General features: G+C 39.8%; 1 protein-coding gene across 3 annotated transcripts in view; it reads left to right on the top strand.

Annotated features, from left to right (window-relative positions):
* The first annotated feature begins 3,070 nt into the window (after positions 1-3,070).
* Positions 3,071-17,315, top strand: part of Ca8 (carbonic anhydrase 8) — an 85,557-nt gene continuing 71,312 nt past the window's right edge. Inside the window, exons 1-2 of one of the 3 annotated variants that reach the window (XM_020176450.2) lie at positions 3,071-3,412; positions 4,361-4,552. In XM_020176450.2, coding sequence (XP_020032039.1) covers positions 3,313-3,412; positions 4,361-4,552 — 292 coding nt within the window. In that variant the 5' untranslated portion in view covers positions 3,071-3,312. The remainder of the gene's footprint in view (positions 3,413-4,360; positions 4,553-17,315) is intronic. The other 2 variants (XM_020176449.2, XM_020176448.2) reach the window with 2 other exon arrangements.

Consider the following 17,315-nt stretch of genomic DNA (forward strand, 5'->3'; position numbering starts at 1 on the left):
TAAGGATGTTAATTGAGTATTTGGATACAGACTGGAATGGCTCATGTGTGGCTGAGCAGGGTATCCTAGGCTTGCTTACAGGAGTTACATTACACAAATGATGTTGAAAACCCAGAAAGAACAAATAGGGGCTAACATATGTTTGTCTAGCAGAAAAATGTATTTTTGAATGGTGATGCATTATATACAAAATTGGCTATTAGTTGCAAAATCAATGTTAACAACTCAGTCTTCCAGCCTATCTTTCGTAAATATGGGACACCAATTTCTCACGGAAAACTCAGTTGCTTGCAATGGTGATTTTTATTGTTCTCTAGTTTGGTAAATTTATCTATGTTCATGTGACTCTTTAAATACAATCTGTGGTCACATAATGGGTACATCATGTCATCTACGCACATTTGAGGACGGGAATGAATATTGCTGATGAGCTCTGAGGGCAAAGTGATTTATTATTGAGATCAATAACCTTCGTATGGGGCTTCATTAACTGTAGCTAATGATTAATGCAAAAAGAAAACTCAGAACAAATTCTTCACTGTGAAAAAAAATCCAAGTAAAGAAAAAGAAATGAAATGTACCTTTTAGAAGAACTTCAGTGGAAAGAGGTTGGTATTTTTGAAGGAATGTCCTCCAGGATACGATAGAGCCACTGTACACCGATGTTTATTGCAGCACTATTTATAATAGCTAAGCTGTGGAACCACCTCAGATGCCCCACAACTGACGAATGAAAAAAATGTGGTATATATACACAATGGAGTTTTGTTCAGCCATAAAGAAGAATGAATTTATGTTGTTTGCAGGCGAATGGATGGAACTGGAGAACTTCATGTTAAGTGAAGCCAGGCTAAAAAAGTCAAAGGTCATGTTTTCCCTCATATGTGGAAGGTAGACCTATAAGTTAAATGTACACACACACACACACACACACACACACACACACACATAGTGAAAGAGAGAACAAAATTGGATTAGTGAGTCAGTCTAAGGGGATTATGAGAGGTAGGAAAGGAAAAAAAAAGTGTTAGAGAATGAAAAATATGAAGCAACTCATCTATATGTGAATATAATATAATCTACTATACTATGTTATTAAATATTAGGGGAGCATGGTGATAGAGAATGAGTAAGTAACTAGGGGGGGAGATTAATTTGATTAAAGCACATTATATACAGGCCTGAAGTACCAAGAAGAAACTCCTTTGGATTATCAATGCACACTTTAAAAAAATGAAGGCCAGGAGGAAGACTAGGTCTTTTCCAGGGTGGCTACCTGTGGGAGGTGGGTGGGCACAAGGAAATGGGGAATGATGATGAATATGGGGATACATTTTGTATCCATATATGAAAATAGAAGAATGAAGCCTGTTGAAGTTGTTCTAAGAGCGGAGAGGTAGGGGAAGAGGAAGAACAATGGAGGGGGTAAATCTAACTAAGATATATTGTAAACACATATGTAAATATCACAATGTATCCCCCTGTATAACTATTATATGCTAATAAAATAATTAAAAAAAGAGGTTGATAGTTTTGGTAGTGCTATGGTTTTTAGGGAACACCTCTCCTGCCCATCTCAGGTATACTAAGGCACTCAGCAGAAGGAATGTCAACTAAAGAAGCCCTGAAAGGCAGTGAATGCAGAACAAATTCAGTGTCTTGGACTGATTCAGTCCTCTGAATGGTGTGGCCAGCTTTACAGTCTGTGTTAAGGGGAAAGAGAAATTACACAAATACTTGAAATCTACAGGTTATCTTCAAGGCTTAAGTTGGTCAATAATTTTCACCTATTTAGCTAAAATTGGCAGAGTTTATTGACTTAAGCTTTTACCATCTCCTTCAGCATCAATCCACTTTCTAGAGAAATTTGTAATAGACTGGGATGTGGCCTTTTTTATTTTTATTTTTTCAGTACTGGGGTTTGAATTTAGAGCCTCACACTTGCTAGGCAGGTGCTCTAACACTTGAGCCACTCTGCCAGGTCCCCCTCCTCCCATTTTTTCAAGTGAAGGTGCCAAGAGGCAGTGAAGGATAGGAGCACAGAACCTACAAATTCCCAAAGTAATCTTCTCCATTCCTATTTGAGGAACTCAGCATTCGCAAGGATGGTATGATTTAGGAACAACAGGCTATTCAACTACCAACAGGAATTTTGCTGTGCGCACAGAGCATATAAAAAACAAATTGTAATTGAGGCCTGAATCTGAGCTAATTATGCAAATACTTCTACAAGTGTGGAGCAAAGGCGCTTAGAGGTTATTGAATAGAGCTTTTAAAAGGCGATGAGACTGGGGCTGTAGTTTCTAACGCTGATTTGGAGAGCACATTTAAGAGGTTGCAATGTGACCTCTTTGGATCAGGAAAGTTCCTGCTGGTTATGCAATGTGTGCATTTCGTTATTTACATGATCTCACTAAGCGATTTGAAGCTGTGTACACAGCAAGGTGAGCCTGTAGCAGCACCCCAGACTCTGAAACTAGAACAGGACACTCTTTCTTTACTGTCTTTCACTGGCTTCGCTTTTCAAATACTTGTGAAAATATTCTGAAAGAATATCTACTTCTTGACATTTCGTGAAATGTTTTTAGGAACTCCGAGTCTCTTGGAAAAATTTCCATACCCGTTTTCATGTGCCCTAAGGACGAATGCAAAAGTAAATACTTAATAATAAAAAGATTCCGTTGGGGAAGTCCTTTTTTATTTTGTTACAAGGTCTTCCAGCCCTCTTTCCCACCCACCTGTCCAACTCGCTTTCCTTTCGGCATTTCCTGCAGTGAGGATGAAGATGAGTAAGGGGACAGAGGCTTGGCCGAGGCTGGGTCGTGGGGTCTCGCGCCCGGGTTGACCTTGGCCTCTCGCGCGGCTTTGGGTTGGCGGCGGGGCCGGGTGATAGCTCTGCCGGGGTGGCGGGGCGGCCTTGCGGAAAGTCAGTGCAGGACTAAGACCCTGGTGCTGCTTTGGTGGGGCCGCCCGGGGTCCCCCCGCTGCGGCAGCCTGAGGAGCGAAGGGGGCGGGTCCTCGCGTGCCAGGACACGCCCCGGCCGCGTTTATAATTCGGCCGGCGCGCGCTCCCGGACCTGCCGCCGCTTCCTCGCCACACCGGGGCCACACGCTCCCCACGCCGGCCTCCGGAAGCTACGGGCCGGGCGGACGCATCGTCGCCGGACGCCCGCGGACTCTCTCCGCGCGCTCCTCCGCGCGCGAGCCTCGCCCCGCGCTCTCCTCTTACGCGCGCCCGCGCCCACGCTGCGCGCTGTCCCGCAGAGCCACAGGCACCGCCGGTGACAGCCAGAGCGGCCCCGCGGCCTCCCCATGGCTGACCTGAGCTTCATCGAAGACTCCGTGGCCTTCCCCGAGAAGGAGGAGGACGAGGAGGAAGAGGAGGAGGGTGTGGAGTGGGGCTACGAGGAAGGTAACCGGCCCGCCGCGGGGCTGGGGTCCCGGCACGGCGCGACCCCTCTGTCCCACCCGGGTCTCCCTTTCCCATGCCCTGGCACGGGAGGCGCTCCAAGGAGGCGCGCTCGCCGCCCGTGTTCGTGACCCGGGAAGCTTCGCAAAGCTGGCGTCCTGCCGGGGCAGCGGATCCACCTGCTGCTGTGGGTCCCTAGGGCCAACTTCCAGCCCTGGAGGAGGGCAGCGGTACAGGTTGCTCAATGCTTTGAGAAGGTGGTGTCAGTGAAACTGTTACAGTTTCTTGCTCTCTAGTCTTTTCGTGAAGGATAACTAAATGCTCAACTCTGTAAGACATGCCTTAAATTTCAAGCTGGATTATTTGGCTTGGTTGACTTTTTTGAAGAAACTTAGTTTCCTGAAGACATAGGGCTCCTAATAATTAACCGTTAGTGCTGAAACAGGACATTTGATTATAAAAAATTGACAAGAGCAACTGTATACTTATATATGTACACATACGCATACTTTACTATTTGTGTTTCCTTTAAGAGGTGTTCACTAGAATCAAAATTAGGGCTTTTGGCTCTCAACAACCGTGTTGAAAGTCGCAGTTAATTTCTAAGTTGTAGAACATAATTGAACTAAGGAGCAGAGGAAATTTTTGTAAGTTTTTTTCTAAGGTGACTTAAACTTCCTGTAGACATAGATTATTACATCTACGTGGACAACTACAAACAGACTATTTCACAGCTCTAGGACTTTGTGTCTGGTATTTGATAATATTAGGTCATTGATATAATGATTGCAGAAATTCGTATACATTCACCCCATATTATCTGTATAGAGATTGCATCAAACCTTCTCATAACACCAAGGATCACAGAAGTGTTAAACTAGGTTTTTCATGTTGAATTTTACTCTAACTTCATTTTTAATCTGTTCCTGATTTTTTTCATTTCATCCTTAGGTGTTGAGTGGGGATTGGTGTTTCCTGATGCTAATGGGGAATATCAGTCTCCTATTAACCTGAACTCCAGAGAAGCTAGGTATGACCCTTCACTGCTGGATGTCCGTCTCTCTCCAAATTATGTAGTCTGCCGAGACTGTGAAGTCACCAACGATGGACACACCATTCAGGTTATCCTGAAGTCAAAATCAGGTATTTTAGAAAGCATTTCATGTGCTTTTGTAAGCTGGAAGTCATTGTGGAGTTGGTGAACTTTGACTTAAAGGTAGAACTGACATAGCTCTTTTTCAAGATATCTTTGTATATTATAAAATGCATTTGGGGAATTATTTTCTGAAACAATTTTGAATGGACAAAAGGGTGGCATCATGGAGATCCTTGTTGTTTTGTACAATGTTGCTGGAGCCACCCCAGTTGGTGAACTTACACTTTGTGAAATAAGAGGAGAAGCATATGCAGGTGCACCAATCTGCATTTTTTTCGCTCTTCATTTTGTTGATGATCTGAAAATCATTTAGATAATTGTAATTTTCTGTTTTACTACTTTGCAAAACTGAAGATGAGAATTTATTGACATAGTCTGGCATTAAAGATAAACTTTTCAACTTAATTTTCTCTGCTCTATTATTATGACAAGAAGAATTTTAATAGCCATAAAAATCTCTTCTAAACTCAACTGAAGATTTAAATGGCAAAGTTTTTGCTTTTATTTTTGAATCACAGACTCCTCCCATCTGAGCATATTTGAGAAAGAAGTGAAATGTTTAGTGGGAAATGAGGGAACCCATCTTTAGCTTAAGCATGGGGGAAGGGAAAGCACGTTTTTTTAAATTAGCATTAATGCCATGCTTTTCATAATAATGTTTGCTTCTTGGACAGTATATTGAAACATTAGGATGTGCTTGATAAACAGACTCTGCTCAAATTAATTCCAAATTGGTAAATTTGATATTTCAAAGCATAAAATCTTTAATTATTAGACAAGGCCTCTTTTATTCAAGTCTGCATTTTTAATTCATTGTGAATTTAAAATCCACGACATAGTTATAGATTCATTTTTTTTTTTGTGGGACTGGAGTTTGAAGTCAGAGTTTCTGCTTGCAAAGCAGGTTTCATGTGTTCTTCCCTGATGTTCTGAATTTAGTCACAGAATGGACATCTCCCTAAAGAGATTCTGAGTTTCATGTATACTTAGTCAAAGAGACATATAAAACTTAGATTTGAACTTAAATAAGAGTTTATTGGAGTGTTATCTATGATGGGACATTATATATTATTTTTTATTGTAAAATTACTGAATATCAGCCTGGCATATAAAAAAGACATTTTAAGGTAATACATGTATGTGATATGATTTGTTGGCATGCCTATAACCCCTTGTATTTCTTCAGTGTTCTTCTATAAATGTTTATAGATCTGTATAACAAAATGAATTTCATGTTAGGCATCATGGTAAGTATTGGTTGTGTACAAATGGACAAGACAATTTTTAAGGATGCTGTCTAGTGCAAGCACAATTCTTTAAGTTCTAGTGTAAATTTGTTATGAAAATGATAAAGCTTTATTGGGAGTATAGAAAGTGACCAAGTACAAATATCCCATGAGGTGGAGTGTGTCCAGTCCTGTCCAAAGATAAAATTTACTTCATCAGTTTGTTTGTTTTGTTTTTTTGCAGCACTGGGGTTTGAACTCAGGGCCTCCTGCTTGTTAGGCAGGTGCTCTACCACTTGAGCCACTTCCCCAGCCCCATCAGTTTGAATTTAGCATTTTCTTCTGGTACCTTCTTTTTTTTTTTTTTTCATTTAACTATATTTTCTTTTCTTTTTTTTTTTATTTTATTATTCATATGTGCATACAAGGCTTGGGTCATTTCTCCACCCTGCCCCCATCCCCTCCCTTACCACCCACTCCACCCCCTCCCTGTCCCCCCCACCCCCTCAATACCCAGCAGAAACTATTTTGCCTTTATTTCTAATTTTGTTGTAGAGAGAGTATAAGCAATAATAGGAAGGAACAAGGGTTTTTGCTGGTTGAGATAAGCATAGCTATACAGGGCATTGACTCACATTGATTTCCTGGGTGTGTGTGTTACCTTTTAGGTTAATTCTTTTTGAACTAACCTTTTCTCTAGTACCTGGTCCCCTTTTCCTATTGGCCTCAGTTGCTTTTAAGGTATCTGCTTTAGTTTCTCTGCGTTAAGGGAAACAAATGCTAGCTAGTTTTTTAGGTGTCTTACCTATCCTCACCCCTCCCTTGTGTGCTCTCGCTTTTATCATGTGCTCAAAGTCCAATCCCATTGTTGTGTTTGCCCTTGATCTAATGTCCACATATGAGGGAGAACATACGATTTTTGGTCTTTTGGGCCAGGCTAACCTCACTCAGAATGATGTTCTCCAATTCCATCCATTTATTCTGGTACCTTCTTAAACACAGTTTTCTTGGGTCCTATACCTTACTTCAAAACAGACTATGGATCAGTGTCTCAATCTTCTAGCTGGGAGGTGCGTTTCTTTCTCACCTAACTTTTTTTTTTTTCTTTTTGGTCCTTTTCCCTTTTCTGTCCTCTACCCCTGACCAGTGAGGAAGAACTTTTTTATTTTTTCTAAGCCTGATTTGGATACAGGTGATCCACAGCCTTTATTTTCGGACTCACTGGAGGCCTTCCTCCCTCAGAGACCCTGTTGTCTCTCTGTCACTGTAATAATTTCTTTCCTTTTAATATCTCTACAAAGTTTAAAAAAATAACTAAAAAACATGTTTTGATCAGTTCATTATTTTTCCATGTTGTGGAAACTTCTCAAAGGAATACTTTTTAAGCCCTGGATACCTTGCTATTCCTTTATTTAAATAAAGCTTTATCTTTATCAAAGCAGAACATAGACATTATTTAGACAGCTGAATATTAATATATTTCTCTCTACCTCTGCTTATAGCAAAACCCCTCCCCACCTCCAGCTTCTGTTCTCTAGCGACAACTACTTAGAACCTTTTAGCCGTTTCTCAGTGCATTCACCTCTGTATTTCTTACTAGCATATTTTTATGCTGTTGTGCTCCATTATTTAAGATATCCTGAGTCTCCTGACTTTGAAGATGAAGCTGGTTCCCTTGTTACGTTCTCTTCTTGTGGTTTCACCCCTCCCCATTATCTCCCTATACTTAAATTACATTTTAATTTAAATTAATACTCAGTATTTGTATTATTAGGACAATGTAACAATTATTTCCAGTTGAGACTATATTCTATTTCATTTATTGAACCATATTTTTTCCTAGAGTTAGTGTGTTTTTGTTCGTTTACTTTTGAATTTATCTGTCACAAATTAATTGAAAACTCTCTGACAGATGACAGATCTTCTCTCAGGACAGTCATCAGATAGTCTTCCCTCCCCTTCTCTTGTCCTTTCTTCTGCTCCTTGGTGGGTGCTCTTCACATCTGGACTGCTTGCTCTCCCGGCCTCCTTTGCAGCTATCACCTGCTATTCCTGGCCCTTTACACTTGGGAAGTCCCCTTGGTTGTTTCCTGTGTTGGATCCCATCTTCCTGAATGCTGTGTTATCCTCTGTGGGGTTGCCCCTCATTCCAGGGAGTTTCTTGTTTCATTTGTTCTCACAGTTCATCTTCTAGGAACTTCTTGAACAAAGGGGCAGGTGAATGGTAAATATTTGGTTGTCTTGTGTGTCTGAAGGGGTTGTGATTGACTGGATTGGTCAGAGATGGCAGTCCAGGCTGAAGTATTTTTTGACGTTACTTGATGTCTGATATCTTTGCTGCATTGCCTTCTGGCTTCCAGTCTTGTGGTGGAAAACCCAAGTGCCATCTGCTTTTTAGTCTCTTCAGTGTGTCTGTTTTTCTCTCTCCCTCTCTGGAAGCATTTATAGTTTTCCCTTTACTGCTCTTGTTTTGAAAGTTTACAGCTGTGGGTCTTCATGTGGTTTTTATTTCATTCTGTGTGCTGGACACTTTGTGACTCTTATTAGTCAGGATACTTGTGTCTTTTATTTCTCAGAAGTTGTAATATATTTCTTATATTACTTTCATACATTTTTTTGAGCTGGGTCTAGTGTTACACTCCTGTAATACACATGCTCAGTAGGCTGAGGCAGGAGGATAAGGACTTTGAGGTCAGCTGGCACTACAGTAGTGAGGCCCTGTCTCAAAAAATGACAAAAACCCCACCTTTTCTGCTTTTTTCTTTCTCTTGAGGGAGGGAAGATAAATGTTGGCATGCAATCCTCTGTGCTTAATTGGAGATGTCTTATTCAAAGCATGCTGTCTTTGTAAGTTAAACAAAACAAAACCATCATACAACAAGCACAGTTGTTTTTTAGAAATTAAAGCTGAATTTTTATCCACAACTCTGTTGAAACCTCACACTTCCTTGAGGCTGTCAAGGGTTGGGGCTACTTAGTTTTCTTTCTTTTTTACTTTTTTTTTCTGTTTATATTAAAAAATCAAAAAATATCAAAAGGTAATTATAGTACAACAACTGTAGTATAATTTAAATGCTTACACTTAACAAAATAAAGCTTTTTAGCATAATCGTAATGATATAGTTCCTATCTATAATCCCACCTGGAAATATTGCCTTAACTTGAATTTGAGGTGTTTCATGAGCATGAGCCTGCTGCACCCTCCTTCTATCCCACAACTCTGCTAGAACTTCTCAGTCCAGTGTCACCGATGATCTTCTTGTCCTTTACCCCAGTGGTCATTTAAAAATTCTTAGAATACTTTAACTCTACTGCATTTGAAATGGATTTTGGGAAACTCTCTCCTGATGATCTTTGTAACTCATAGTCTTCTGATGTTTCCTTTTAAATTTAATTGCCTTTTCTCTGTCAGTTCTTCATGTTCCATGATTCTAACATAATGGTTTTTTTTTTCAAAGTTTCCCCCTTGCCTCTGTCCTCTTCTCATGCTGCCTGTATGCTATAGGCAGTGAACCATACAGACTGTGTGATGCTTTATGCTGTGTCTGTTTTCCAATAAAAAGCAAATGCATTTAGGAAAGGGGCTGCAGTCATGGATTCTGAATGAAATAGGTCTATAGAGGGTGGCCAGTTCAGCCTCCCCTTGCAGACTTTCTGGGCAGTGATTGGGCAGCCTTGGCTTGGGCAGCTCTGGGAAGGAAATTCATTCTTCACTGAGGAATCCATTTTGCATTTGAGCAATTCCAAAAGTCAGAAAGTTCTGTAATTTCCTCATCATTTCTATTTTAGAACTCTGGAACTACATATAATAAATATAATTGTACTTTCACATGGCATCCTTTAAAATACTGACTGCTGTCATCATACCATACAGTTGCTATTTTCTCTTTCACAAAAATTTAGTTCATTCAACTTGTGATAGTCCTTTATTTCTTACTACAGGTGATATAAATTCCCTTGTGTCTTGAGAGCCAAGCAGATACTATCAATGAGAAGAGCCAGGAGAGCAGAAGATGATAAATAGCTACTGACCCTCTGCATCATCTGCAGTGTTGGAAGCAGTAGGGCCTGGTGTGAACCCTGCAAGTTGAGAAAGCATGCCTAGTTTGCCAGATGTTTAGTGTGTCAGGAGAAATACCTGTGCCACAGACATGAATGCTCATTGGTTTCCTCTGACCAACAGGGTGCAGTTGTCAGTCTTTGTTTTATCACATGTGAGGTACATGCTTTCGAAGATGTAAATATAAATCAGACCCAAAGTCTGCCCTCTGGGAGGTTATAGTGGTAGGTTATAGAAGATAGGTATAGAAAGAAATACTATTTTTGATGGCAATTGTTAGGGAAGAATTTGTGGAGGAGTAGCACTTTAAGTGATCCTTCAAGGGTAAACAGCTTATGGATATGGTGGGCAGAGGGGACAGCTTGCAAAATGCCATGGATGTGGGAAGGTCTAGAGATGATACAAGGGAAGGCAAGTCCTTTAGTACCTCTGGAAAAGAAGAGTCATTCATGGGTTAATGGGAAACATAGTAGAGAGTATATTTTGGAGCACATTCATGAGAGACCTGGAACAGTCTAAAGGGCATAACCTTTTTTTCTATAGGATAAAGTCAGAACTAGCATGTTGCTTCAGGAATGTTAACCTGGCATCCCTGAATATGAGATGGGATCTTGGAGAGATTAGAAGCCAATTTGAAGGTCACTGCAAGAGACTCAGTTACCCAAGACTGCAGTCATTGCCTATAAGGGTGACACAGATTTCTGAGGTGCAGATCACTGAACTCCAATGATTAGTAATATGGAGCAGCAGAAAGGAGAGAATTCTCTCCTGTGAGCAGTGGCTGAGCCCCTGAGACTAGACCACAGTTTGGGACCTGTCACCATCCTTGTGTCTCTGTCCTGGGCATATTTCAAAGTGGCAGAGTCCATCTGAACATGGAGTTGAACCAATCACCCATCACATTCCAAATTCTAGGGGTGACCTGACCACACTATTGCCCCGTGAGCTCCTTGAGCCTGGAGAAGTTAGTCACGGCTGCCACAGATATCATTTGATTTCTCAGTAAGAGGGATGGAGGAATCTTAACATTTAAGGTGCACAAATTAAAATTGAGCATGTTTATGATAATATAAAGTAGAGCGTATAAATATAAAAATATAATTGCAGTAGTCTTCATTTATTGGTGATGGATATAATCCAAGCCTTGCGGTGGATGTCTGAAACTGTGAATTGTACTGAACTCTCTCTATACTGTTTTTTTCCTTTTAAACCTGTGATAAAGTGCGTTTTATAAATTAGGCACAGCAAGAGACTAACAACAGTAAGCAACAATAAAATTGAACAATTGTAACAATGTACTGTAATAAAATTTATGTGAATGTTTCTCTCTCCGGAATTTTCCACTCGGTATTTTCAGGATGTGGTTGATTGTGGGTTACTGACATCAGAACCTGTGGATAAGGGTTACTATTATATAGATTTCTAGCCCGAGTCGTTTGATACTTCAGTAGCAAAAAAGCACGAGACTGCCTGAGCCTGTGCAATAGCGTGTCATTCTGTTTGACTACAGTGTATTAAGGTAGTGACTTAAGGATAATGTTAAGGGTGAGACAGGATCTTGCTATGTAGCCCCGATGGGCCTCAAAATCAAATTCAAGATACTCCTGCCTCAGCCTCCCAAGTGCTGGAATTGCAGTTGTGCACCACCACACCTGGCAAGGGTAATGACATTTTTAATGGGCCATTGGTGTAGGAGAAATTTCTAATCAGGATAGGTAATTTGTGCCAGTCAGTGTAACTTATTATAGAAAGTAATTAGAAAATCATACTTCTGGGTCTTTTATAATATCTTAATACTATTTTTAGTCTAGATAATTATTAATCATATTTTTCCTCTTAACAGAGGACAACTTTTTGTCGTGTTTAACTTTGTTGGTTTAAAGATGAAGTTGTCAAAAATAGCTTGACATTGGGCTTGTAGAGTGGCTCAGGAGGTAAAGCACCTGCCTAACAAGCATGAGATCCAAAGTTCAAGCCCCAGTACTGCAAAATACGCAACACACACACACACACACACATACACACACACACAATTTTCACTGACGAAGCTCTATATTTTCTATTGAATTTCTTCATGATTATATATTATTCATATTTATGTATTATTTATTGTTAGATAACTCTGAGGAACTTGAATTACCTGTACAGTTTGATAGGAGTTCTACCTTTAAGAGCTGTATATATTTATATATATGCCTACACACATATGCACAAATACACGTACATACATATTTTGAATAGCAGATATTTTATTGGTGAGTGCACAGTTTCAGCAGTAGCAATAAATTTGATTGAAATATTGATCTTTGCTTTTTGGCTTCAAATGTTAAAAACAAATACTACTTTGGAATATTTTGGAATACTTTACAAATGCATTCTTTAAAGGTTAATCCAAAGTTATAAAATCTTGAAACCTATTGAGAATGAATTATTTGGACCTTGGGCTCTGTAGGAGATGTGGCAGGATCCACTGGTATTGGTCTTTCATATCTCTGCTTTCTTAGGCTCTTCTCTGTGCTTTGAATGCACTTTTCTGTCTCAGCTTACTGTACAAGTGTCAGCTTAGCTACAGTCTTCAGCAAGTCTTCTGTGACTTCGTGACTCCCATCTGTTTGTGGGTTGGCCCTTGCTGGGTGCCCTTTACTATCTGTCCACCTTCATTTACTGTTCCTGATGTAGCCTATTTGCAGTACTAAATTCAGTCCATTAAGCACTGAGAGTGCCTGGACAGTACTGAGACTGAATCCTTTCACTTTATGTACTCAGTGGTCAGTAGGGGCCAGGCATAGAGTCCATCTCAAAACATGTGTTGAAACCAACTAAAACGTGAAGTTATCAGCCTTGAGCTGATAACTTTGACTTCTCTGGAAAATGTGTTTTCAGCACAGGGCTGTAGTTCAGAGAGTTTATGCATCGAGTCTTTCTGGGATTCTCAAATTCTGTGAAAGTTTCTTCTGAGAGCTCTTTTAATGTCTCATAACAATAATGGCCATACCTATTAAGGGGCTTTTAGGAAAATGGAAGTAGTAGCAATGACATCAACTTATTGTCTATACTTTTTAAATTAAATTTTGTTTTACTGTTTTTTTTTTTTTTTGCGCTACTGGGGTTTTGAACTCAGGCCTTCACACTGCTAGGCAGGTGCCCTATCTCTCGATCCATGCCTCTCATTTTGTTATGCTCTGGATATTTTGGAGGTAGGGTCTTGCTTTATGTTTGGGCTGGCCTGGACCATGATCCTCCTGTTTATGCTTTCTGCAGTAGCTGGGATGACAGGTGTGCACCACCACACTCAGCTTTTTCTGTTGAGATGGGGGCTTGCAAAATTTTTGCCTGGGCTGGCCTGGAACTGTGTTCCTCCTGATCTCAGCCTCCTACATAGCTGGAATGACAGATGAGTGCATTGTACCCAGCTGTTGGTTGAGATGGAGTCTTGTGAGCTTTTCTTGTCCTGGCTGGCCTTGAACCATGATCATCCTGATCTCTGCCTCCAAAGTAGGCTAGGGTTACAGATGTGAGCTACTGGGACTCTTCCTTATTTTACTTTTTTAGTTAGCATAAGTTGATATTATGAGGGGTTTTCATTATGATAATTTCATGGTTGTACTTCAGTGTTCTTTGAACAATTTCACCCCCTTCTTTATATCCCCTTAGTCCTCCTTTTCCTCCTCTGCACTTTTTCAAACAGCTTTTGGTAATTTCATTATGTTGTCTTCATATGAGTGTGTGTGTGTGTGTGTGTGTGTGTGTGTGTGTGTGTGTGTAATGTACTTCCATTCTTGTCACTCCTCAGCATCTTTCCACAGGTCTGTTACTCTAAGGAAGGTCCACAGACATCCAGCACATTTTCATAAAAGTTTTACATTGTTTCATTGAACACAATGTCATCGCAACTAGTAAACCTGCCATGTAGTAACTAAATATCACTTATCACAATTCAATATTCAATAATATAAGAAAATTATGCCTCTTTTGGTATAACTGCTTTCCTTACAAAAAGGAGGAGTAATTTCTTATGGGGATGCTGCTACATGGATAAGCAGCTGCAGTTTATTTTTAGTCTATAAACACCATCACTCTTGGGAGATAAACAGGTAGTGCTTTGCCTGGCACCTCATAAAACCCTGAATTCACTATTTTGTTATTTTTTATAGCGTTGTGCAGCTATGATTTTATGTGGTTTAACTTTGGATTATTCACCTGTAGCAAAATGAAAGTTACCCAGCGTCTGATTCCTGGATGAAAGTTGTCTCTTTGTTACCTCTCCTGTGAGGACCAGGCCTAGGCACAGTGCTTACCTTCTGTGCCCTCTTCAGCCTCATAGATTGTAAGGTACACTGGGATCACGTTGTTTCATTGTGGTTTTATTGTACATAATGAATTACAGCTAATTAACCTACTATGAAATATTTGACCTTCACAGAATGTAAGATCCATGAGGTCAGGAATGTTGTGTTTTGTCAAAACATTGTTTCTTAAACATTTCATACAGTGTGTGGTACAATGTGATAGATGATCAGAAATATTTGTAATCGGACCCCCTTGGGCTTTGAACTTCTCCCTGTCAAAGTGTGGATCCATACAGTTTGAATTTCCAGGATGTTTAAAATACAAGTTCAATTTCCGAGCTTCAAACTAAAGGCTTTATTACTCTATTTATTGATTTATTTGTAGTACTGGAGTTTTAACTCAGGGCCTTCTGCTTGCTAGGCAGGTGTTCTACCACATGAGCCACACTCCAGTCCTTTTTACTTTAGTTATTTTTCAGATAGGGTCTTACATTTTTGCCAGGGCTGCCCCTCAGACTTATATCCTCCTACCTGTGCCTCCAATTTAGCTGGGATTACAAGTTTATACCACTGTATCTCGTTTGCTTGGGCTGGTATCTAACCATGGATCCTCCCTATCTCTGCCTCCCAGGTAGCTAGGATTATAAGTGTGAGCCACTATCTCTTGTGGTTTATTGCTTTTAAAGAAACACTGAGACTGGGAGTGGTAGTGTAGATCTGTAATCTTTTGATTTCCAGGCCAGCCTGGAAATCCTGTCTTTAGAAACCAATAAATAAAATAAAACAACAACAACAAAAAAACTGAATACTGATAATTTGGGGAATATATTTGTGAAAGATGAGTTTCTTTTTGTTCCCCTGAAATCACTGTCAAGACAGTTACGTCATCCTTTTCCATAAGAACTATAGTCTGTTCTAACAGCTTCATTGTGAGTGTGTTAGTTTCATAAGTGTGTCATTACATGACACTCTTCTTTCTTTTTCTGTAGAAACATGGAGCTGAACCTCCCCTAAGGCAATTTTATTGCCCTCCTTTAAAAATGGAGAATTGCAGAGCTTGCTCCCTGAAGCCTAAGATAGGTGGTTGCTTTGTGTGATGGTGTTGGGTGTGTTTTCTCCTGCTGCTGATGCAGGCTGGGATGTGGTGTAGACTTCAAGACTCTTGTCTCTTTTTTCTTTCTGGTTTGGGTGGGGTGGTAGAGTATGAAGTGGGTAGACTCATGGTCTCCTTCCTGGTTTTTCTTAAGACCAAATTTGGACAAGCAAGGGAACAGAGGGGGTGGTAAGGTTATTCAGAGACTGTGGCATCTGCTCAGAATAAAAACATCACATCCATTCTTAAGTCCACAGAATGGTGTTTACTGAGGAGGAAGATGGAGCAAGCCTGAATAGCAGTTCTGAATATCTGTGGACCTTTCTTGATCCATCTATTTAGAATTTTTAGATTGTCTTGGAAAATAGGATGAAGTGTAATTCTCAAAGGAGGAACTGCAGTTTAGACATCTAGGCTTAGAGAATTCATTATTTTTTAGTTCTTGCTCACGGATACTGAAATCTGGGTTTCCTTAACCCTGACTCACCCTCGGGATGTGGTCAGAAGACTTCAGTTTTAGGTTCTGTCCTTGGCGTGCGAGCTGGCTGACTGTGGCAGGCCATGCTTAGCCCTCTCAGCCTATGCCTTTCCTCTGTCTGTGGGACCATCACACTGACCGTTTGGATTTGTCGTGCAACGTAAGTCAGGCTGAACACGAGGAGGAGTCTGAAGTCCTGTGAGGTAGTCTTATCCCATGGCTATGCCGTGGCTCTTACCGCCCTTTCCTTTTAATGTGAAAAGAACGAAAATGAAGAATTAAAACCACTTTTTTTGGTGGATACCATTTTTCTTTTTTATTTGAGCTGAAAGAAAGCTAAGAAACAAATTTGTAGGACACTTTTAATAAGGAATTCACAACCTTTATCTTAAGTGATAGCCTCACTTCTCTGTCTGTTTTCTGCCTGTTTCCCTTTGTTCTTCTTGCTAATCTGTGCTTTTTGACTCCATCATAGGTACGTTGATAAAAGCAGCCTTAAATCCTATTTAGAATAAGTAATTAGATAAGAACCAACCAGCCAAATAAATACTGCTGCCTGTTTTCTTTTCTGTTGTATTTGAAGATGGATGATAAAACTGTACCTCAAGAGAGAGCCCTGGGCTCTGTTACTTCCACAAAGGCATCCCAAGTGTGAACAGGAATTGGTTTCAAAGATTCCACTTCTAAGATAGTGGTAGTGGTGAAGTTTGTCAGCTCTTTCACTAAGAAGAACCTAAAATTCTTGGCTGATAGTGTTTTAGAAATGAGACTTGCTAGAGGGGAAATGCCCAGAATGAAACAACCTTTTTCTTTTGTATTGAAATTAACCATTTATTTAAAATACATTATTTCATTTTTACATATGCCACCGGAGAGTGTTTAAAGAAAGTACTTTATTGATTAAAGACAGGTTCTCATAAAAATGTGTTTTTCATTTTCCTTTTGTATGCTCTTGTTTGGGTCAAAGTTTTAGATGATATTCAGAGTGAGAAATGGCGATAAGACTCTGTACAACTAATGTTAATGTTTTTAGTATTTTAATATTTTATTATAATTTTATTTTATTTGAATTGTACGTGATACATTGAATGCTCACCTGTGTGACTTAATTGTTGATTGACTTAATACTAATTCCCTTCTTGGATAATTTTGTTAGCCTATGCTGGTTTTCTGAATTGGTACCATACTAGTACTAGTGAGTGATCTACAATTGTCATTTAGCTTATTGATAGGTCTACAGCAAAAATTAGTGAGTCTGAGACTCAGACCATCTTCTGGTGTCCTGACTGGTGCTAAGCTTAAATCTCAAGGAAGAATTTGTTTTCCTGTCTAGTCCTGGTCAGAAGACACAAAAGATCTTAAAACATACTTATTATCACCAACATTTCTAGGGTTTTTGATCTTCTGTCCCATCTGAGTTGCCAGAATAAGAATTTTAGACAAACCCAAGATAGTTTAAATTTATGTCATAGTTGTAATATATTTTTCATTTTGGCTTTGTAACTTTAATTTATAGAGCTCACAAGAACTTTTTGTTCAAACTACCACCACCATCACCTCAGACAATAACAGCAAACCAACCCCAAATCTTCTATGTTGATAAT

This window comes from Castor canadensis, chromosome 3 (genome assembly GCF_047511655.1).
Source record: "Castor canadensis chromosome 3, mCasCan1.hap1v2, whole genome shotgun sequence".
NCBI classification, from domain to species: Eukaryota; Metazoa; Chordata; class Mammalia; order Rodentia; family Castoridae; genus Castor; species Castor canadensis.